Here is a 24,741-nt window from a genome sequence, read left to right as displayed (position 1 = left end):
AAAAATCTCTATGTGAATTTCCTTTATTCAATTAACAAATTCGTAGGAGGTGCCAAGAACAAGAAGGGTTACAAGGGCTTAGTAATGCAGAAAATGGCAGCTCTCTAAGTTCACATTCTAGTCTAGACTCCTGAGTGGCAGAGACTATACCATCCTCCATAATCATTCCACCTCATTCTAAAATGAATACAATTTCAATCACTGACCTAGCTCCCTAGAATGAAGAGTACATTTCCTCTGTGCCTTGCAGCAAGTGTGACCATGTAACTATGTCCTGGCAAACATGATCTGACAGCTGAAGTTGACATTAAAGACAAGGACCGTCTATTTTATAAATGGTGGAGCAAAAAGGAAGAAGCAACCTGGTGTAAGAGGCTCCGATGACTGTGGAGCGGTGCAAGCATTCAGTCCTGTGCTGAATCCCTTCGTATGTGTTTGTGAGGGAGAAAGAATTCCTATTTTGTTTAAGGCACTATAATGCTGATAGCTGGGCACTGCCACTGGTAGACAGGTATGATTAGCCTCCATCCAGAAACCACAGGGACAGGGAAAGAAGCCTAGGTCTCAGTGTCAGAAGACTGCAATACTGATAGCAGTTCTGCCATGTATGAGCAGAGCTATTTCAGATATGCCAAACTGCTTCTCCCAGTGAGGAAGCAGACACTCAGAGGAGATCTCTCTATTTGTTATACTAAATTGTTATTTATCATGAAAAATAACCACAAATAGAAAAAATAAAAAAGACAAATAGGAATACTGGATTTGTCAAATTTTATTATTTGGCACTGAAAGCTGAAAACTGCATGAGTATTTGTGACAACTAGAAAATAGAGAATCTTTTTTTTCCCTGTAATCCTAGTACAGCCATCCTTATCTTAAAACTTTCTTCTTTAAATTAGTTTTATTTTGATAGGGAAATTACTGTAGGGGAATACCGAAACTGACACAAAAAGAGAAATAAGAGTTTTGGAAAAGTAACATACAAGCACTGGATTAAAATGACAGAGCCTTGTATATTTTTGAAGTTTTACTAGTAAATTACTATTTTATACTATTTATTTTAAAAAAACAATTTGTAAAGGCTGAATGAACTCAATGTAAAATTACTGGTCAGTCATCCAGAAGACAATGCTTTCTTATCACTTATGCCATAACAGACACCTGGAAATTGACCTACAGTGAACAGAAGCCTCTCCTGTATTAATCTGTGTTTAGATAACAATGTAAGAGGTTATCAGAAGCAACCTTTTTACATGGCAAGGAAACCTCCAACAGGCTCCTCTGGCTCCAGCTTCTCCTACTATAACCAGCCAAAACCAACTGCTAGACATCAGTTGCTCTCCAAGAAATCCTGAGACATGTAATATTTTGCCCTTAGGTCACAATATTAAAATGGCCACTAATGAGTTGACCTTTTACTAGTGATCTTAATGACAGCCTCTGGCCTCACCTTACAATTCCCGGCAAAACCCCTTCCTGCAAGAAGGCCAAAGCACTAGCAGCTCACAAATGGCTGCTTCTACTTTGCTCATTCACCACTCTAGTTTCAATTCAGAGACCTAGCTAATGTTTACATGGATCTGATCAGTACCTTTATCATCCTTTATCATATTGTTCATTTGCCTATTTCTTCCTCAAAGCCTTTGTTCTGGTTTAACTGAAATAACTCTAATCTAAAAGTTACTTATTGGGCATAGATTCTAAGACTTCAGAAGCCATACCACTGTACTGTATAAACGAGATTATTGGAATACTCCTAACTTGCATAAAATCCCTAAATCTATTTCAGGACTTCTAGTGACTATGGATATTTTCATTTTTGACCCTCAGATTATGAATGCATTGGTAGGTCATACTAATTAACCCTGCTTTTTTCAATAGTGTCAGAAACAAAAGAGCTAGGCAAATCTGAACATTGCTAATTCATGGCTTACTTTCTCAACATATTCAAACACCAGGTACAGTTTCCCTCTCCGACGAAAGGCTTCCTTCAGCTCCACAATGTTTTCCTGTTTGAGCGTGCGAAGCATTTTAAGCTCTCGCAAAGTCGTTTCCTTGACTTCTTCATTTTCTAGAATATAAACAATGGTGAAGAGAAAAGATTAAAGCTTTCAACTACACTCAAAAAGTTTTAAGAACAATGAAAACAAATTCTATTTAAGTCCTAGATAGAATATTAACATAAATTCTTGCTGAAAGGATAGAAAGTAAAAAACTTAAAAGGCTTAGTTGAATTTGGTGGTGCACACCTATAACCCAGTACTCAGGAGGTTGAGACTGGAGGACTGCAAGTTCCAGGTCATCCTGAATTATGCAGTACCAAAAAATGCCTCAAACAAGATAAACAACAAAGAAAAGGCTTCCTTGAATAGTGTAAGCCCAATTTTCTGCTCATTTTTTATATTTCTTATTGTATAAAGTATGTGCAAAACCACAGGTTTATAGATAGAACATGAATTCACTGTCATTTTAGCCCTAACATTCTGTACTGAGGAAGAAAGTATTTCAAAGGGTCATGAGAATCTGTCCCATCAATTGGAAGAGGAGCCGTTCTGCAGCCAGCATCTGTAGCAGTCAACACCTTAAGTTTGGCTTGATGCTTTGGCTTAGAAAACCATTTTCTGACTCAAGTTGCTTGGGAGTCACTCACCTCAATGAGTAGAGGTCATAGATCAGGCATTCACAATGCTGTTCATGGCCAAATTGCAGGGATTCTTAAGAGTGTCTGATTTCTCTGAACAGCAGCTAGTATGGGCCCTGCTGCCTTCCCATGGCATGTCCATCTGTCCATCCCAGATGGTATAGCTGTTCTGGGATGGAGAACTTATGCTGAACCAGTATCTGCCCTTCCATACCATCAATTTCAGTTGTGATCACCTCCATGACATGGAAGAAGGACAAAAGTCAAATGAACTTTAGCAGATTGATGGGAACGGATGTATAGAGTAACATTTGACTTCAAATGTGTGGTTATGATAGCTTCAGAGGTAACTTGGAAAGTCTGTGTATTTTCAATATATATGTTCATGGGTACAGGTTCATAATTTTCAAATTTTCAAACAATCCGAAAAAGGAGCCCTTTCTAAGTTTGTAACAAATTCATTCAGAGGCAAAACTGAATCAATATGAGACTATTTATGCTCTTTGTTTAACCCACTTCCTATGAATATTCATAACAGTGCTATAGAAATATGCCTTGATTACAGGGTGCAATGTAATACGCCATATTTCCATTCTAAAACTTGTTAGGAATTCTAAAACACATTTGACCTCAAAGCTTTGGTTAGGGTTAGAAATCATGTTAGCCATATCTTTTAAGTCTAAAGGGGAAGAAAATGAAGTATGGGACAGGGAAAAGAAAACCCATACCTTTTGGGAAGATATACTTTCTACACAAGGTACCCGAGAAGGAAAAGGCTAAATGGGAGTGGGGCATGAGGAAAGGGGAAGAGTCTAAATGCACAAGAAGGAATGCTTATCAGCTGATTTTCTCTCCAGTCTCCTCTTCCAACCCCCTTTCAAACTGAATTTTAAAGGAGAGACTGTAATAGAAACAGGGGCTTTGTAGCACTGGTAAATCTGTGACAATCAGGGAACATAAAGTCAACACTCCTTTGTGATTTGGAGATTTCTAGTACATAAGTTAGAAAAGAACATGGATGATGCCTATGTGAAGAGAAGAACCAGCAGTAGGGAAGGCCAACAATAGCAGAAACAGTGGCCCATCCTGAGTGAGAAGAAGAGCATGGCAGTGCATCCCACATGACAGGGGAATGGATGAGATATAATCAAGTGACTTCTTGAAGTGGTTCAGAGGATTGTTAGGGGACAGATTACCAGCTGTTGTACAACTTAGTGGTCTTTTATAACTTCTGAGTGCTAGAGTAGCCCCAGCTGCTACAGCCTGGGAACAACCAGAAACTATGTCAGGATCCCCAGTAACATACCCCCCTTTATTTTAACCTTTTAGTTCCCCAGTCTCACTCTCAATTCTTTTAGCATAGCAATTCTTTGCACTTGTCCTCTGGACTCACAATGCTCATTTTTCTATCCTGGCTCTTGACAGAGCTGGTTTCCTCAAGTTTTTAATAAAACCTCTTACCTCAAGAAGATTTCCTATACCCTCAAAAGTAAGATGATTCCTCAACCTACTATTCTTTATTAAAACACTTTGGACTTTTTCTCATTATTTTTCCTGATACAAGTGGAATGCCTCTTATCTGAAATGCTCAGGCCCGACAGTCTCTCAAGCATGGGACTCTTGGTAGGTTTTCCAGGCTCCAAGGGACACTGAAGGACATTTGGGGAACACTACAGGCCTTTATATATATGACAGAGTACATTAAATTGGGGAAAGGGGTGGAGGGAGAACCAGAAATAGAGTAAATCACATAGCATGTAGTGCCAAAACCTCATTTGCGCTGCCTTTATAGGTAATGAAGGCCATAGGTAAGCTCCTGAGCATTAAGATGATAATGACTGGGAACAAGCAGAAAATGGAGTCAGGAAATGGAGTTGTTAATTCCCAAAGTGCAAAGTGCAAGCAAACTGCGTTCTTCATTACTTGGAACACCCTATAATTTTGTTTCTGCAAGTATTTTAAATGTTTCTAGCCTATTCTATACTTTATAATGAAAACTGTGGCACAAAATGATGAGATAATGGAGAAAAGGAATGCACATTCTGCTGGCATGTGCCCCTCTCTTTAGACAAGCAGAAAGGAGCAAAGCATCTCAGTTAAGCTATTTTAAAGGTGGTAGTATAAGTCACTGAAACAAGCACACACAATCCAAAATCACTAGCTAAAATAATCCTCATGGGCTCTCTATACTGCCTCCTCCAGTTCACAAATAAAGAAGCCAAGGCTTAAATGAACAGCTAACTGTCTCGGGGTGTAAGGACCAAGAGTCACATTCAACCCTATAGTCTGAGTTAAAAATAGGAACTTAGGAGGCATGGTGTAACACACTGAACTTTGGAGAATGAGTAACAATACCCAGGTTCAGGCCTAGACTGTTATTAGACCCAGCTATTTGGCTTGCTGCTGAAGCCAAGTAGCCAACTAAATAGTATGGGAGGAAGAAAAAGTCAATGAAGATTCTGGATCTGCATTTTAGCTCAGTTAATCACATACCACCTCCTCACCTATAAGCTGGGGCTGGAATTACACTGGTTTATTGTGAAAGTCTCTTCTAGTTCTGAGTCAATGTTTCTATAGTTGCTTATGTACATGCTGACAGACCTCATCATCAGTTACCACTGATGGAAGCCAAGCACTCTGGCTCCTACCTGTAATCCAAGCACTCAGGAGGCTGAGGTAGGAGGATTGCTACAAGTTCCAGGCCAGCCTAAGTTAAACAGGGAGTTCTAGGACAGTGTAGACTACAGAGTGAGACCCTGTTTCAAAATACAGAGAGAGAGAGAGAGAGAGAGAGAAAGAGAGAGAGAGAGAGAGAGAGAGAGAGAGAGAGAGAGACTGAGAGACAGAGAGGGACAGAGAGACAGAGAAAGACAGAGAGGATGAATATGAAAATTTTAGTTAGTTTCCAGCCAGCCCAGGCTATATAGTAATACCCTCACAAAAAACATTACCACTGAAAGGGTTTGGCAAAAGCAATTCTGCCAAAGTTATGTATGTGCAGTAAGTATATCACTCAACCCAGTGAGTATAAAGTGACACAGGAGAAAAAAAGAACAAACAAAAATCTGACCTACTTCTATAGACTTACCGGTGAGTCAATATACCTAAAAATCAAGAGATTCACTAAAATAAAAAGTAGCAATTTTTAAAGGAAAAAGCTCACAAGAGCAAAAGAAATTCAAAGATAAGTCAGTGATGAAAAGAAAAAGAAAAAACACTTAAAGATCAGCAGAAATGCTATTGTAACCCTATTTTTAAAGAACTGTGGGCCTGGAAAAGAAATCCAGAAATATCCATAACCTACTTTGTAAAATCACAAACCTGACACTTTTGTATAGCCAAAGAGGCCCCCAAAACAGATCTTTAAAAATGAACATAATGGAAAAGACGAGTCAATCTATCCTTGAACAAAACCATAGGGGTACCATGTTTGATTCTGCTTCCTCTGACTGAAGAACGGACAGCAGCAGCAGGGCAATCAATGTGGCCACAGAGGTTTGAATGGTTGGACTACTGTTTTATGTACCAAAAAAGATGAATATGCTTCAATCTTCAGAGATGAAGGGCAAGTAAAAGGGTAGAAGAAATTTGTGAAATCACAAAGGGTTCACAGTAGTCACCAAATTTTATAAGATTCCCCGAGGCTTGAAAGGGATGTGGCTTGAACATGAAAAGGAAGTGCAGTGAGTTCAAGAGGAGCCAGGATGCTTAAGGTCAGCTAATCAAAATCTTTTTTTTCAACTTTTAAAAATTTTATTATTTTATGTCTATGAGTGTCTTGCCCGCATGTAAGTGCACCCATGTCGTGCAATACCTGTAGAGGTCAGAAGAGGACATCGGATTCCCTGAAACTGGAGTTATGGACAGTTGTTAGCTGCCATGTGAGTGCTGGAGAGATGGCTCAGCATTAAAAGCCCTGGCTGCTCTTACAGAGGACCTGGGTTCAGTTCCCAGCAGCCAGCGCTCTTAACTTCTGAGCTATCTCTCTGGTCCCTCAAATTCTTTATTTAATCTATGGTTGGAATTTTTGTTTCAAGGCTCCTCTTATAGAGAATTCAGGCTCTTGCTTTATACTGTTATACAAAACAAGAGATCAGTATAGACCTTTCTAGTGTCTAGGTAAAAATAAAAATGAAATCTATTGGTGGAAAGACTAAATGATTAACTAAACATTTCATAATAATTAAAAGGAATAAATATGTTCATTCCAATAGAAAAAAAACACTTATCTATAGGAAACAAGCAGTAGCAGAATAGAAAATGCAAGCAATTATATTTTATATGAAAGCAGAGATGCAACCTGAACTCCTTATTAAATGTGAGCAGTTGCACAACTCCCTGAAGTTAGCCTCCTTGCCATGAATTGAGGCCCAGTGCTAAGTTGAGAGGAAACCTCATTCTTCAAGGAAAGTCTAAGGAATCAAAAGGAGGCTCCAAGTATAGGTTAAAAATAAATTCTGACCACAGATTCTAACACTAACATTTAATAGACAGCATTTTAAAATTATTACTAGTATAAAACTACTCAGTTTAAAATTGTATTCCTGGATTATTTAATAAATTTGGGGCAGGAGACACTGGTATATATCAATACATAAAAATGAAGATTCAGGGCCTACAAGATGGCTCAATGAATAAAGGTGCTTGTTGTGTGCTTCATGACCTGAGTTTGATACCTAGGTCTCACATGGTGGAAGGAGAGAACCTACTCCCAACAAGTTGTCCTCTGATCTCCACGTGTGACAACACACACACACGCACGTACACACACGCATGCACGTACAAAATGAATGTAATTAAATGTAATTAAAAATGATATGTTGGTTACTATCTGAATATAAAATTTTATTGTGCAAGACCACAGTTTTAGGAAGGTTAAGAGAATTAGGATAAATTAATAATTGCACATAGTATGAAAACTAACTTAGTCTCCAGTATCTTTGTAATCTGTGGTAATTTTCTGTTCCTCTTAGAAGATCCAAATAATGAACAAAACTAATTCAATGGAGCCTCTGGTTGGTTAGGTGTTTGATAGTTAATGCTTTTTGGTGAAGTGTGCATTAAGAGATAAATTTACATAATCACTCAGAGTACTGCTAAAATTTCTCTGAAATGTCAGATATATGATGATATGTCAAGAAGCAGAAGCCATTAACACAAGGGAAAAAAAAACCTAACAAATGAATAAATCTCAGATAAAACTTTGTTATCACTCAAGCACTCCTTTTCATTTTGGGGGGAAAAGGGGCTGGCAATTCAATCCAAGATTCTACCCCTGAGCCACATTCCAGTCTATATTCTTTCCTCTTAACAGAAGTTTCTATACGCACTCACAGTATCAAAGTCTTCCAGGGAATATCACAAGAAGACACTGATAAATGATCTAACAGAGCTGTATCAGCTAGTAATCAGAGAATAAAAACTAAAATCTAAAAAAAAAAAACCCAAGAAGTTAGAAAGACAGAAATATTTTCTCTTAAAAAGAAGAGAAAACTGACAAAGCCTTTTGTATGTGTGTATTATTGACTGAGTATATGACCTAATATATGATTTTGCTGTAAAAATTGACCCTACTGTCCAAAAGATAGTAATTGATTCTCCTAAGAACTAAAGTAATATATAGTTGCTATTATAATCTAAATTGTTTACTATAAAGCAAAACTATTTTCATAATTTCGGTTTAACTTTTCCAATTAAAGTACCACTGTAATTTTTTATTTACTATAAAAATTTGGTTCCCAATTTGAATAGTGATTAATTATCCTGGTATAATAAAGATCTTTTGCACTAAAAATTGGTCTACCTTAAAATATAGTCCCCAAAAATTTTTACACCAATTTATGGATCTATACAAATAACATGACAGTAGGATACTATCATAATTTTTTCAAAGCTACCAGAAGGTAATATATATTCTTCAAAATATCTCTCTTTATATATCAATAAGAGATATAATTATTGATAGAATAATTAAGTTGAATGCCATTCAGACCAAGTATAGTTCTAACACAGTTTAACATTGTTTTAACAGAATGATTTCATTTATTTTCACAAAGACCTTTAGAGCAATCACTATTATAATATCAAAAGAGTATTTTCAGGGAACTATTAAAAAGGATGTTTGAGAGCTATTACACAGTAAGGACAATATTATCATGATACCTTTATTTTTTATTATGATAAACTTCATTGAAACTTAAGAAAATAAAACTGACTTGGAATTAGAATAGTTTACAAAGGCGTTCAAACTATTTATGTATACTTCATATTCCAAAAGGATTGATCCCTATATGAGTAGCCTTTCTTTCTATTAAGACATTACTCGTGCAGGAGGAAGAGAGTAAAGGCATAGAAGGCAGTACTAGATCTCCCAGGGTTCTAAGCCAGCCTTGGCTACATGAGACCCTATGTAAAAAAGAACAATTTTTAAAACTCTGATGACAATACTTTTGGTGGCAATGGCTACTTCCCAATGTGTCTTTAAAGGCAAATGCAGCATCAGAGATCTCAACACACTTGCAAAGGTGATGTGTTTTGATCTACTGTTGCAAACACTCTTTTTAGATCACCATTTGTCTCTGGACCACCTGTCGTTAGCCAAAGCCACTGCTCAAAGAGCCTATTTCCAAGGGTCTCACAGTGGGCTGGCCAGGGCAACTGCTTCCTTTACACCAGAAGACCACAGGCACACAGTTTGAAGCATGCCACCTTCAAGAATAAACTAAAAGCATTTCTCCAGTGGCTTCCCTTTAAGACTGCCCTCACAATGGCTGTTCAAGGTCCTGCATGATATGCATGTGCTCCACAAAACTAGGACATCATGATTCCGTTTTATCAAATACTCCTGAATCTATCCTAGGAGTCTTATTAGCAAACCCTGTTTGTTATTTCATGCTTCCTAAGCCTCTGAGGCTAGGGTGATAAAACTGTTTATAAATATAGAAGCTGATGTCGTACACTGCTTAGTAAACGTGCACTGATGAAGCCAGGCTATGCCATCTATTTTCAGGCTTCTCATTAGCTACAGAGGCTGAGGCTATGCTGATATGTTTTACCCCTAGACCTACTGCTTTTCATATGGGAGGTGGCAACTCCTTGTGTCTGATGCAACAAGAGGTATTTTTATGAGTTTATATAAACAGGAGAGGCAGAAAATGAAGTACCTTACACTAGTATGAGAGTTTGTAATACTTTTGCTTCAATATAATATAGCATGTGTTTGAAAATTGGCTAGGGTATAGAATATCTCTTTGGTCTAACAAGCTTGAAAAAATGCTGCCTAGAGCTCCTGAAGAGGCATATAGTCTTTCATTATCAGTTTTTTTTTCCTTGGCTATCTTTAGATGGGTAACAGTCAACTGTCAAGATTCCAAAACAAATGCACTAGTAAAATGCTTTATTTCAAATTTCCTTGACCAGCAGAGAATTTTAATACTCCCATTTGAATTAGTCTAGTTGTGTGACCAAGGCTCCCAAATATGGTTATTTCTTTGTGAAAAGGTTTTATTATCTCAATAAATGATTCTAAATATAAATTTATCCTCTCCCTACTATCTCCCACTTAGCCTTGCATTTCTTCTTCTGACTAGGAGCTGGAGAACACAGCGGCCAATGCTGAAGCCTGTCATAGCACTCACAAGAAGTACTTTTTGAATCAGCTTTTCTGTTTTAATCTACATGGAAACAGGCAGTTAAAAAGACATCGATCTAAACTTTGGAGCAAGAGTTCCAAGAATGATTATAACTTAAATAATTTTTCTAATATTATGAGATATGAAATGTTTCAAAGCAAAACACAACAAGAAATAAATTGTATTCACTCCCTGAGGAAATGACTTTTAAACCTCAAGGATGGGGTCTAACCAAGTAAATCCCTCCTCTCCCACATTTTATTTAGAAAAAAGAAGGAAAAAATGCATGTATACCTTCACTGTCCTTGAATTTCTTGATTGCCACAATTTCATGTGTTTCCTGCAAAGGAAAAAGAGGCAGAGGGAAAGTCATTCTCTAATGTTTTTCCAATTTAGGATTACACTTGCCTGGGGACACAGGAGCAGAGACAAAGATCATCTTTCCTGCCCACCCGTTTTTTTTTTGTTTTGTTTTGTTTTGTTTTGTTTTGTTGTTGTTCAGAAATCCACTCTTAGCAACCTCCAGGCATTGCCAAGGAGGGAGAAGGGGAAAGGGGAGGGGCAAGGGGGTAAAGAGCAGATGATTGTTATATTACACATGAAACAGAAATTAGAACTGTCAATGTCTTCAAAAGTACAGGATGTAAAAGGAAGAAAACATGTCCAAAGGAGACATCCAAAAATATTCATAAACTCTTTAACAATTTGGGATGGTTTCTTCCAGAAAATCTGTGTTGTCTACTTGGCATCATAATATTGTATACCTTGTTATTATACACTGTTTTGTATGTCACTTCATATTGTATAAGTAACATTTTGACCTGCGAGCAAAACAATTTTGAAAGCTTCCATTTCTAACGGGTTGTTATTTAAGTCGTCACTCAATGAACATACTTCAACATCTGTATCTTCATTTCCAGAGTAAATTTTGTAGTAAAATAGTTGGATCAAAGGCTGTTAATGTTAAATCTCCTAATACATACCACCAAACTGACAATTCCAAATCACATCATTTCCCATCTCCCTTCAGCAGTATATAAGAACACCCAATCTATAATCAGTACCAAAACAACACAGTTACCTAAATTTTTTTTTCATTTAATGGAGAAGTTTTCTTTAAATTTTTATTACATTTATTTACGTATTGGGAGTTGGGAGTGCATGCCACAGTATATGAGTGGAGGACAAAAGACAATTTCTGAGGGTCAGTTCTGTCCATCATGTGGGTCCCAGTGCGTTTACCTACTGAGTCATCTCGCTGACCCTGATCAGAGAAGTTTTATATCACCTAGTAAATGCAATGAGATCTACCAAGGTAAATATCTTTCTTATTAATTCATGGGTGAAAACTTGTTGCCAAAATATCTCCAGTTTGCAATGATCCTTGAACTACTTAGGTTTTTAGTACTGTGGAATATAACTTATTATTACATAATCAAATCTGATATATAATAGGTCTTTGTAATTCGGCCCACTATTTTTTTTTTTTTTTTTTTGGTTTTTTTAAGACAGGGTCTCCCTGTAGCCTCAGCCATCCTGGAACTCACTATGTAGACCAGGCTGGCCTTGAACTCACAGAGATCCACCTGCTTCTGCCTCCCTTTACCATACCTAATTTTCTTCACTGGCCCTCACTTTTCCTATTATTAAAAATAACATAAACATTTATTACTGGCTACCATTAAAAAGCAACTTTAGAATATTTTATTACTGTTGAAAAGACTACTGTGAAACACTGCGCCTTCAGTAAATGCAGCATAGTGCATGCTAATAACTGACTGAAATCCTGTTTTATGTTCTGATTATTTATATATTTATATCCTTCAGTTTATAGAAAAATGATTCAAGAGTGCTGGGATTAAAGGCGTGCGCCACCACGCTCGGCCTTCTGTCCACTATTTTTGTGCACAAAGTCCTTACTTGAGCATAGCTATTTACTCATATTTATGCATCCTGATGTTTTAAAAAGATTTACTATTTTTATTTTATGTATATGACTCTTTTGCCTACATCTATGTATACCATGTATATATGCAGTGCCTAGAGTCAAGAAGACGGTGTCGGATTCCCTGGGACTAGAGTTATAGAAGGTCCTCTGCAGCTCAGGTCCTTTGCAACAGCAGCAAGTGATCTTAACTGCAAGGCCATCTCTCCAGCCTTGCACCTTGATATTTTAATGATTTCATTCCTAAAATATTTATCCAATTATAATTTATTTTAATGTATGACAAAGTGAGGAATTCTAGATTTAATATGGTGCCTAAATGCTGAACCAATTTTTCCAGTCCCCTTTAGTATGGATTTATGTATTATATCCTAGCATCCTTATATACGCATTATAGATTTGCTTTCAGAGTTTTTCTACCATCTCTATCTAGTGAAGGCTATTGACCTGCTTTTTCACTGGATTATTGGGATCTTAAACTTTTAAATTAATCTAGAGTTATAGATCCTGATTTTCTTATGTCACTTTGTTAAATAAAACTGAGAATAGGTTTTGGCTGTTAAACCCAACTTAGAACTATACACATGCAGGCTATTATATCTCACCTATGTTTATTTACATATTCAATTGGTTTCACTAATTACTAAGTTCTTTTCTCCAATGATTTCCACATATTTGAATGCTTGATTTGTACTAATATTTTGCTCTGCCATGGTGTATCTCTGAATAATTTTCTAGGGTGGTACCCTATTTTCCTGTCATGTGAACATCCTCAACCAGGTACAGTGAGTGAGCAGGCAGAAAGTTTTTGGAAGGGCTGTGGATGCAGCTCAGTGGTAAAGGGCATGCTTAGAATGCCCTATTTTGTAGAGATTAAAAAAAGAAAAAGAAAGAAAAAAAATAGGGGAAGGAAACCTTGCATTCTTACAGATTCCCTGCAAGCTTGTTAAGCATTGAAATGCCCTGGAAAGTGCCACTTACATCAACACTGTAAACCTATATGCTTACTGGGAATGATTTGTCTCATAATAAATCCATATAGTAGATAGTTTTCCAAGAGGAAGAAAATTAAGGACTTTAAAAAGAAGGCTTAGCTCACTTGATAAAGTGCTTTGCCATGGAAGCAGGAGGCCTTGAATTTGATCCCCAGAATCCATGTAAAACAGCCAAATGTGGTGGCATGAGCTTGTAATTCCAGGGCTGGGGAGGCAGAGACAGACAGATCCCTGGAGCTCACTGGACAGTCTGCCTATCCTACTGGGGAAGCTTCCTGACAATGAGAGACCCTGTCTAAACAAGCAAGGTGGAACACCTGATGAACAACATCTGAGGTTCTTCTATGGCCTCCATACACATCCATGCATACACATGCACCTACCCCTCTTACAGAAAGCCTACTGCTTTCTAACATAAAAAAACAATAGCACAGGGGGTTCTAAGCAAGGAGCTATGAATGGTATGATGGTGTCTGGGATTTAGTGCTACAGAAAAGAAGTCTATGTTCACTTTGGTTTTTGTTCCAAAGTAGATAATTTATTTTCTATACCTAGATTATTTTAGGACTTTTCCTTGAGATGAAAAAAGAAATTATCTGACTTTATCTAGAAATACATGTTTGTCCTCTGAACTAATATCTGAAAATCATTGAAATTAGAAAAATTTTCTTCTAATAACCTTAAAGATTTTTTTTACTCCTACTTTTCTAGTATTTTACACTATAAACATTACAAATTTTAGGTGGATCTTTCACAACTGCTTAATCTGTTTTGCTCATTACTGTATCACCAATGTCTAGTACAGAAGGCATATACTAAGTGTTCAATATTTAATGAACATTTAATGAGTGAATTATTCAAAAGTACTGTATACATTTTGTTCTTCATTTGCTCCATTTTAGGTTTCTTCATCTTTCCTTATCTCAGTCAGCTCCTGCATTTGTTGCCCTGGTTCAGCTTGTTCTATGCCTGTGAGGACATATCTCTATGCTTCTCTTTCAGGAGATAAAGCAGACAACTTGCCTTCAAATGTCTATTACACAAAAGTCATTTTCAGGACTGGGTGTTCCTTCTAAATCTTCAAGGCAACATTTTATCTTGCCCTTTCTTCTTTCTTCTTTCTTTCAAGACAATGTATCATTATATAGCCCTAGTGGGCCTGGAACTTGCTATGTAGACCAAGCAAGCCTCAAACTTACAAAGAGCCTCCTGCCTCTGCCTCCCAAATGCTGAGATTAAAGGCATGCACCATCATGCCTTGCCTTGTCCTTTCATAGTCCCCCCTCCACACCACACAACTTCCCCTTTTTTAACTTCATGTTTATTACCAAGGTAGAAAGAGATTTATCAGGACTGGCATTTTGGCAGCAAACTGGATAGCTGGATTTTTTTTTTCAGTCACCTGAACTTCACATAAAGACTGATGTACCCAAAACCCAATTTCAAAATCTGTTTTTCTAACAAACATCCTCCTCACTGGGGTTGGCAGGTCAGTCTGGGCTTGGACAGTCTGGGCAGGGTTCTCTGAACAATCAACCATTTGTTGTTTCCTATAAAAGCTCTACAGTACATTTTCTAGCACTGTTAGCTCCCACCATGCTTCACTGCGGATGCTATACGCATCTTCCAAACCTTCTCTAATCTCTTGCCTTACGTATTTGGGGTACTTTAGCCTCTGAAATGATCTGGAAATACAAGCGCTAAGTGGGCTAGTGGGGGATCAAAAACGGTAGTTCCTTAGTGAATAGCTGCCTGCTGTCTAGCCTCTGTGGGCATGGGTATGAATCTTTTCAGAATTCTTTGGATATTTTTGCCTGAGTTAGGTTCACAAAGTAAAATAAATAAATGGGATTCAAGACTGTGCTTTTTCATCCACTCTTGCTAATGAATTTCTCCCTGCACTTTGCCTCCAATCTTTGACTATTTTGTTTTGTTTTTAGTTTCAGAACTGCTACAAGTTTCTGTTTTGCTTTTTAAATATCTTCATAGGTACTTAATGGGGGGATGATGAGCCAAACTTTTTTCCTGTTCCACCACCATCCTGAGAAGGTATACATAATATAGGTGGGGACAAAGGGAAAATACATGAAAAATAACTGAAGAACTTGTGCTTTAAATTCAGTTTATTCCCTAAAGCATGCCATTGCCCCCACAACATCTGCAACAGAATGTCACCAACTATAGTTAGCAAGTAGACAGAATTTTCTACTTATTCCACTGTCTTGTTTTGTTTAAATAATGAGGTAGCTAAAAGTTGACATTTTAAGCAAACTAAGAATGAGAAAAATATATCTGTAACTCATTAATGATAATTCATACCCAATCCTTAATTCTACTTTGAAATTGGCCTTATATTACTTTTGGAATGCAGAAAGAATGATAAGATAACTTTTATATAAAGGTTTCTGGATTATACTGTCTCTATATTGAGGTATTTAAGATTTCCCAGAATAACTTCTCTCAGTGAAAGAAGAAAAATCAATCAGGGTGTGGTGGGGAAAGTTTATAGCCCCAGACCTTGGAGGTAGAAGCAGGAGAGTAAAGAGTTCAGAGAACAGTCTGGCCTACATGAGACCCTCCCTCAAAAAAGTGGACAGGGGTGTAGAAGAATCAAAAGTATAAAAAAAATGTTATGAGTCATAATTGACACAAAAATACCTACAGGTCCTGTAGTTATTATTGTATCAATATCCCCACCGCATAAAAATCAAGCCTTGATCACCAACCAATCATATTTGACAAAGAGATTTGAAATTATGAATTCATACCTGCTACTGAGTGTCTAAAGCTCCCAAGTCATTTTGCTCTCTAAGTTAAACCATGCAACATGGATCATGAAGCAACATGGAAAAAAAAACCTGATCCTATTTTAGTCTATTTTTGATGTATTAAACCATTTCAGAGACTATACTCGATAACTAACTATTCTCTGAGGAAGCCTTTCCTTAGGAGAAATGCTTATTTCTTCATCCAAATACAAGGAATACAATGCAGAACTAAAGTATTTTAAGTAAGTCATTCTACTTTATTTTTTTTTGTCTTTTTGAGACAGGGTCTCCCTGTAGTCCCAGCTGTCCTGGAACTCACTATGTAGACCAGGCTGGCCTTGAACTCACAGATCCACCTGTCTCTGCCCAGGCATGTGCTGCCACACCTGGCTAAAACACAGGTTTTCTTTTGAAGTCTTTTCTTCACTGTCATTTGTATTCCAGTCTGTGACAAAAGTAGTGGTGATTTCCTCTAGTGTGACAAAAAAAAAAAAATTCCACAGACTTATGTAACTACTAATATCACACATTTGCATCATCTGAGACATTCCCCATTTAAAATGAAGTTGAGCTATTTTTATTTCTACATTAAAAGTAGAAGTTTCTGAGAAGGCTATAAGACTTAGGAATAGGTGGTTGCCATGTAACTGTCAAAAAAAAAAAATCTCAGTATAAGCCAGGCATGGTGGCACACACCTTTGATCCCAGCACTCGGGAGGCAGGGGTAGGTGGATCTCTGTGAGTTCAAGGCCACCCTGGTCTACATAGTGAGTTCCAGGCCAGCTGGGGCTTCAGGGAGACCCTGTTTCAAAAAGACTAAAAAAAATCAGAATAAAACATATAAAAGTCTTAGAGCACTTAATTGAAAGGTACACACAGACCCACACACCAAGTAAGCTGATGTAAACACTTCTACTATGATCCAGCATTTACTGTCACAGTGGATCAGAATCAACATGAAAAGTACATTGGTTGATAATAACAAAGGATGATGTAAGGGAACAAGTTTGTAAGGAAACACTCACTGAAAATGGGCTCACCTTATTGCATATAAGTAGGTATGTCTTTTGTTTCTTTTTCTATGGGCTTGGGATAAGACACAGAGCCTTGCACAAGCTAGGGAAGTGCTCTACCACTGAACTACACCCACAGCCCGAGTGACATTTTTGTATGTATATTATTTCTCAATAAAGATGATTTAAGGTGAATCATTTAAAGAGTTAGGGATGGAGTTCAGTGGTACTTTCCTAGCATACACAAGGCCCTGGATTTAATCTCTAGGACTATACTACACACACACAAAAAAAATCACTTAAAAAGGATTCACTTCATAGTTATAGATTAATGTAATTTACTACTTCATTGTCATCTTATAGAATAGTTAATGAAATGTTCAAAAACTGAAATCTTGGAGGCTAGAGAGATGGATCAGGAGTAAAAAGCACCTGGTCCTCTTGCAGAAGTGCCTCTAACTCCAGTTCCAAGGGATCCAATGCCTTCCGACCTTAGGCACCCACACACACAAGGTACATGCAAACACACACACAATAAGTAAATAAACAAATAAATAAATCTTTAAAAAACTACAGTCTAGTTATTTAAGGTAAAAAATAAGATAAAAAATTTTCACTAACCCCTCTAATATAGCAAAGAACAACTTTTCAAATAAGCTGGGTATAATGGCTCATGCCTGAAATTTCAGCTACTCAGGAGGCTGAGGAGAAATGATTTTTTGACTTTCAGGTCAGCTTGAGCATCTGATGAAGACCCTATCTGATTAAAACGGGGAGGGGATGTTGAGGAGAAATGAGTGTCCTTTCAAAGTTATCTAGCTCTACATTAAAAAGTCATGTAAAACAAGATATATTTGGTTTTCATATAATCCACACCTTTGTACACTATACACACATGTCTTCAAGAAATCCTGTATATAGAAATTTCGGACTGTAGTGCCAACGAATGAAAATTTAAGACTATATGGTAATGATGCCTGTCAGACAGAACTTCAGTTAAGTAATACTAACCATCTCTGTCTGTACTGTAATTATTGTGCAACTGAGCTACTATTTCATTTTGCCCTTTTTTTAAGAACAATAAGGAGATAATGAGAAAATGAAAGTTCTACTTTTAGTGAGCAAGTAAGTGAAACAAAGATGGTATTAATTAGACATGCCAAAAGCAGACACTCTACAACCTCAATCAGACAATCATTGGACTTAAGCTATGTTCAACTGTGATGGAGGAATACAAAATTTAAATTTAAATGCTGAAAATATATCCTCAAAGATTATCTTGCTGTGGCAGGAATAGTTACTTACTGCACACTAAAAAATATAGATTTTCAATTTTCTGAAAGTAATTTAACTTTGCTTTTTTAAAACTGTCTTACTTTTAAAATTTTATGTGTATGAGTATATAGCCTGCAGGTATGTAGTATGTAAGTGCATCTGTGTTGTGCAATGCCTGTGGTGGTCAGAAGAGGGTGTCAGATACCGTGGAACAGGAATTATAGACTGTTGTTAGTCGCCATGTGGGTGCTGGGAACTGAACCCAGGTCTTCTCAAGAGCAGCCAGTGCTCTTAACTGCTGAGCCATCTCTCAAGTCCCTAACTTTGCTTTTTAAGTACCCACTTTGCCTTGAACTAGCATCGTACCATAGGGAGTCAATCCTTCCGGGTTTATAGTCTCTTTCAAGTTTAACCTTCAGTTTTTTTTCAGATTTTTCTCCATGATTCTACCAAGATAGCAGCTGGGGGTATGGAGTGGGTGAGAGAGAAGAAACTCACTGTAGTAAGACAGAAACCCTCAAGTCTCTAAGAAGGTTCCTTCTAGGCTTGGATCCCTGACACCAACCTGATGCTGAACTTGAGTCCCATAGGTTACATACAGACTCTGGTGTGCTCTTTTGGCTCAGAGCCCAGGAGTCTGGCCCAGCTGTTATGCTCTCTCTCAGCTCTACTAGTGATGAAGACATCTAGACTGCAATCTCATTTATATGTACTCTTAGCACCAACTGATATGTTGGTATCAGCCTGTGTGCCTCAACACAACTTCCCACTGCAATTTTCATTGGCTTTCAACCTAACTGTCTGGGGTGTGTGGTGCGTTTGGGAGCCTTAGAAACCACTGTCAAGCCGAAGGAGGCCCAGGAGGCCCAGGAGGCCTCTCTCTACCTAACCATACCAAGCTTCATTTTCTTTTGCTGTTGCTGCTTCAGTTGTGGTGTGGGAAACTTGGAGGTAGTTTCTTCCAAGGAGGGGAATGGAAAAGGAAAATAATCTTCCTTCACTATCTGATTTAACTTGGACACACACATTTTTCTGAGGTGGTAATGTTGAGAATGTCAACATGTATCTGCTATCATTTGCCCACACTGACTTGCCCTCTTCTTCCCACATTGTTTTATCACCTGAAAGGATCATCTTTCACTTATCTGTTAATTCTCAAGGAAATTCTTCTACAAAGTAGTACTCATGGAACACTTCGTCCCTGGGGGCTATGATGGAAGAAAAGGTTAGGAGAGAAAAACCAATACACTGACCAAAGATATAGCACTAGACATTACAAAATTATTATCTCTATTAAATATATAACATTTTGGGTATAGTAATAGAAGAACAGCTAAAGAGAGGCTTAAAATTATGGACTGGTGATCAGCATAATTCTTGGTCCAAATGAAGAGAAAAATGGATTGCCCTGTTAAACTAGTGGGTACAGCTTGTTACAGATTCCTTTACAATGGGTGCTGACCGTGCCTAACTTTCTTGTAACGTTTCTTCAGAACATTATATAAATAATACTGAAGTCAATATACTTAACTTTTGCAATTATTTTTGAGTAAACAATGCATAGAGAGCTACAAATAGCACAGATAGCTAATATGGAGCAAGTGGCTGTTTCCTGAAGAGTAGTAACAAAAGCCATGCCCAGGAGTATGCATAAACCTTCTGCTGAAGTTAAAGACAGAGAGCCAAAATGATTACAAATCAGTGTTTAAGAATATCTGATTCTATTTTGCAGCTATTTATTAACATACTGATAAATCATGAATATATATATTCACTCTGGATTTTGGCAAAAATCATACTACTCGAGTTTTATGTTTTCCTATATAATACAGCAAAATAAGGGGGTTGGAAAGATGGCTCAGAGGTTAAGAAAGCTACTATTCTTCCAGAGGACCTGAGTTCAGTTCCCAGCACCTATGTCATGTAGCTCACAACCACTTGTAACTTCAGTTCCAGGGGATGTAATGCCTCTGGGCCTTTCAAGCACCTGCACTCACACGCACACACACACACACGCACACGCACACACACACACACACACACACACATACACAGAAATAAAAATAAATCTTAAAAAATATGACAGTATGAATAATGAACTCTGTTAAATAAGGCCAACACATCAGTGATTATTTTTCCAATTCATATGAAATACTGGTAGGCTTTACAATAGGTATTTGCCTAATGAAGTCTGGTATTGTAAGCCTGATCAAAAATATGAGGCTGGGAAGGTCATAGGCCCTAGTGGGGAAGCTACTGCTGTCATTCCACTAAATGAATATGATGTGCCCATCAAATTACCCTCTAAATAATTATGTTTATATCCATAGACTAGTGCTGGCTGTCATCAGCTCTGGTCAGATGATTCCTTTTACAGTGGGCAGTGGTACCTGCAGAGACTCATAACTGATCAAAGTGATGAGCACAAAGGATTGTTGAATGCTCAGCTATAAATGACATCTATATGACCCACTCTAAGGCTCAAGGAGCATGGCAGAATAAAGGGCAGAAAAAAAGTTAAGAGCTAGAGGAAGGAGTGGAATGACGTAAATGCATGACAATAATTGCATTCTTTTGTATGTGTTGACAGGGTCTCACTATGTAGTCCTGGCTGGCCTAGAACTCAGAGACTCATCTACTTTAGCCTCCCCATGCCCCACCATGCTGGCTGCAGTTGTATTCTTGGTCTCACAATAGTTGTGTTTACCTGTGCAAGACTGGGCCTGTCAACATCCTGCTGTGGGGGCATACACATGAAGCAAAGGTCTCACCCTCACTAGGACCTATATGCAGATAATGGTAGCTAGTAGGGAGAGGGTCAAGAGGACCCACCCCTACCTGAGTATCTATAGCAGCTAATGGTCTCTGGAAGAGAGAGAGAGAGAGAGAGAGAGAGAGAGAGAGAGAGAGAGAGATTGAGATTGATTCTTCAGTGGTGTAACCACTAGTAGGGAGCCTATATTCTTATAAAAAAATCCCTTACCCAGGATCTTGTAAGAAACCCTAATGACATGCAATGGATCAAAAGGAGAAATGAAAATAGAAAGGGGTCTAGCTGGGAAGAGGAAGGGGATCAGGTAGGAGTGGAAGGGAAACAAGAGGGGGCAATAGTGAGTGGATTATATATATACATATATATATATATATATATATGAGACAATGTCATAATGAAGCTCTTAAGTTCAAAAGAAACAGGTTTCTTCTTCAGGCTACCTGGGTGCAAGGTCCTCAGGTACACATAGCGCTATGGCAATGACAAGTTGAGAAAGACTCTGAGACACAGGAAGGGAAACTAAGCAACTCCCTGTGCAACTACTGCAGTTAACTACCTATAGGGACTGTGATCATGTGTTCTGACAGACGTGTTCACATACAGTAAGCATGAAAATAAAATAGGTCAAAAAAATCCAAGTTCCAAATCACTGCTTTTTGTCAGAGCTGTATCCATACAAACAATTGGAAATTACATAATATGAACAATTTTCTTTCTTAAAAAAATTTTTCAAAGTGCCTAATTTAGTGAAAACTCTTTATGCCTTATCATGCATTGTGGAGAAAACTAGAAAGTGGCCAGACGTGCTTTCTCTTCCCACAGAAAGAGTATCAAATATAAATCTGCAGATTGTGATATTTTTGAGAGTTTGATCCAGTTGGTCTTCATATTCAACTCCCTAGCATTTACTCTTGCAGAGCTAGGTAGACAATAAAATGTGTACTGAATTGAACTCTATCATATTATTACAGGCCTAAAAGAGGAGTTATTTTACCATAATCACTAAATTACCTTGATCACTAAAGCAGAAAAGAGGGAGAGCAGACAAATTCCCCAAAGTGGCAATACCCATGAAACAACAGTGGCCTGTTAAGTCTTGTGCAGTTTAAGAGAAAGTTTAAAGAAATTTTTGTGACTGGTTACTGAATGTCAAGAATATCACTGAGTATAAGGAATTCAGCTAAACAGCAAAGCATACAGCAACAACAAATCCAAACAAATAATCCAATTTTTTAAAAATGGCAAACACACACATATTTTTCAAAAGAAGGCATACAAATGGCTGAAAGGTATATGGAAAAAAATGTTCAGCATCACTACTCCTCAGAGAAATGTCAATCAAAACTTCAATGATAGTAGCTGGAGACATGGTTCAGCTGTTCTTACAGAAGACCTGGTTCAAATCCCAGCACCCACATGGCAGCTAACAACCGTCCGTAACTCCAGTTCCAGGGGATCAGATGACCTCTTCTAACCTCTGTGGTCATTTCATGACATGGGTGTACTTTCATACATGCAGGCAATACACTCATAGACATAAAATAAAAATAATAACATATTAAAAAACTATAGCCGGGGTGGTAGCATACACTTTTAATCCCAGCAGAGGCAGATGGACCTCTGTGAGTTCAAGGCCAGCCTGGTCTACAAAGTGAGTTCCAGGCCAGCTGGGGCTACAGGGAGACCCTGTCTCAAAGAGACCAAACAAACAAAAAACTATAATGATAGTTATAGTTTAATCTCAGTAAGAATGACTATAATCAAAAACACAAAAGACACCAAGTTTAGCTAGGGGAATATGGAGAAAAGGTAAACCAGGCACAACATTGGTAGAAATGTAAATTAGTATACACATTGTGCAAAACAGGACAGATGTTCCTCAAAAATTTAAAAATAAATTTACTATATGATCAAGCAACCCAATCCAGCTATATACAGAAGAAATTAAATCAGTACAGACAATAGACATCTACATTCTCATGTTTAGTATAATTTCCCCCAGCTTAATTTATGACTCTTCTTTCATGATCCCTAGCACTTCAGACATCCAGCAAAGCACATTCCTATGACTGACCACTTGTGGCCTCACTTTCCAAGCAAGACAGCAAGTAACATATGTGAGAACAAGTGTATTATTTTAGCTTGGTGCATTTTATGAGATAGAATCTCACTTTGTAGCCCAGGCTGTCCTCCCATCTCAGCCTCCCAAGTGCTGGGATTACAGGTGTGTGCTAGATAGCTTTAGTGCCAACTTGACACACATAGGTTGAGGGAGCCTCAACTGGGGAACTGCGTCCATTGGACTGGCCTGTGGCCATGTCTGTGGGGTATCTTCTTGATTTTGAGTGATGTGGGAGGGTCCAGACCTCTGTGAGTGTTGCCACCCTTGAGCAGGTGGGCCTTTGTTGTATAAGAAAGCAGGATGAGCATGGGGGGCCAGAGGAGCAAGCCAGTAAGCAGAATTCCTCCTTGCTTCAGCTCCTACCTCCTGGTTCCTGCCCTAAGTTCCTACCTTGGACTCCCTGATGAATTGTGACCCGGGAGACGTAAGACAAAAAACCCTTTCCTCCCCAAGTTGGTAGTGGTCAGAGTGTTTTGTCACAGCAATGGAGAAACAAACTAGAGCAAGGTATAAGCCACCATAACTGGCTAGTCCACCTGATTTAAGTACCTCTGATGTAATCTTCAGTATGTGTGGAGGAATGAAACAGAGGACATTTGGGGCAAAGAAATGAGATGAGAACATTAACTGTAACTAAAAACATTGCAGAAAGTAAAGACTGAAACATCACTTTGTTAAAGGATCAATGGCCTTAGTTTTCAAACAATGACCTGTACAGTATTTTTCTCTGACAGACAAAACTCCTCAAGGACAAAAAGCATACCCTATCACTGCTTTGTTATGAGCCTTTCTCTTCTAAGAAGTTGAGCTCTCTATAGTTGCTTATCATGCCCTCTTGTCCTTTGTCCTAAATACCCAGCAAAATGTCCACTCAATGAATTAATCTTCAGGGTTTGTTTGTTGTTTTCTGTTTGTTTGGGGGGGGTGGGTTTTTTTTTTTGGTCTTTTTTGAGACAGGGTCTCCTTATAGCCCCAGCTGACGTAGAACTCACTATGTAGACCAGGCTAGCCTCGAACTCACAGAGATTTGCCTACCTCTGCCTCTCAAGTGCTGGGATTAAAGGCATGAGCCACCACACCCACATTAATCTGCAGTTTTAAAGCTCATCCTTGAGGTTTCTCTTGAACTAAACAAATACTCTTCTTATATCAACAAATTATATTTGAATGCCTCAAATAAATCACAGTGGGCTAAGTGCTTCAAGAAATTTATGAGCCAGTGGTAACGAAAAAAATGTAAATGAACAGGATGATTTTAGGAGAAATTGTACACTATTTCTTAGCAAAACAGCAGAAAATTTATATTTAACACCCTGTGTTTACATGGAATAAAACTGTAAGATAATAATACTAGGTAAACAGAATATGTATGTAAATGGACCCAGAGTCCATATTTCAAATATAAAGGGAAAGCACTGAAACAGTCCCACTGAAAAAGTAAAGTAAATGAGAACATGAGGCTCTTCTAATAGAGGAATTCGGCTACATTTTCAGTGCTTTACAGTAAGTCCTTGAATTAGAATTTAATTCTGGCTTGGACAATACTGATACAGTGGCTCATGGCTTGTGTCCTTCTAG

The 24,741-nt window shown here is 37.9% G+C and overlaps 1 protein-coding gene across 2 annotated transcripts in view; it reads right to left on the bottom strand.

Moving 5' to 3' along the window:
- Nucleotides 1-24,741, bottom strand: part of Cdkl5 (cyclin dependent kinase like 5) — a 232,111-nt gene that overhangs the window by 70,100 nt on the left and 137,270 nt on the right. Inside the window, exons 1-3 of one of the 2 annotated variants that reach the window (XM_029564783.1) lie at nt 10,567-10,606; nt 2,651-2,877; nt 1,935-2,071 (exon numbers count right to left, since the gene is read on the bottom strand). In XM_029564783.1, coding sequence (XP_029420643.1) covers nt 1,935-2,030 — 96 coding nt within the window. In that variant the 5' untranslated portion in view covers nt 2,031-2,071; nt 2,651-2,877; nt 10,567-10,606. Of the gene's footprint in view, nt 1-1,934; nt 2,072-2,650; nt 2,878-10,566; nt 10,613-24,741 lie in introns of those variants that run through there. The other variant, XM_008835686.3, reaches the window with a different exon arrangement.

The sequence above is a fragment of the Nannospalax galili genome, unplaced genomic scaffold (genome assembly GCF_000622305.1).
Source record: "Nannospalax galili isolate Female #2095 unplaced genomic scaffold, S.galili_v1.0 scaffold217, whole genome shotgun sequence".
In the NCBI taxonomy this organism is placed as follows: domain Eukaryota; kingdom Metazoa; phylum Chordata; class Mammalia; order Rodentia; family Spalacidae; genus Nannospalax; species Nannospalax galili.
Note: the sequence above shows the minus strand (reverse complement) of the source record. Positions and strands in the feature narration are given on the sequence as shown.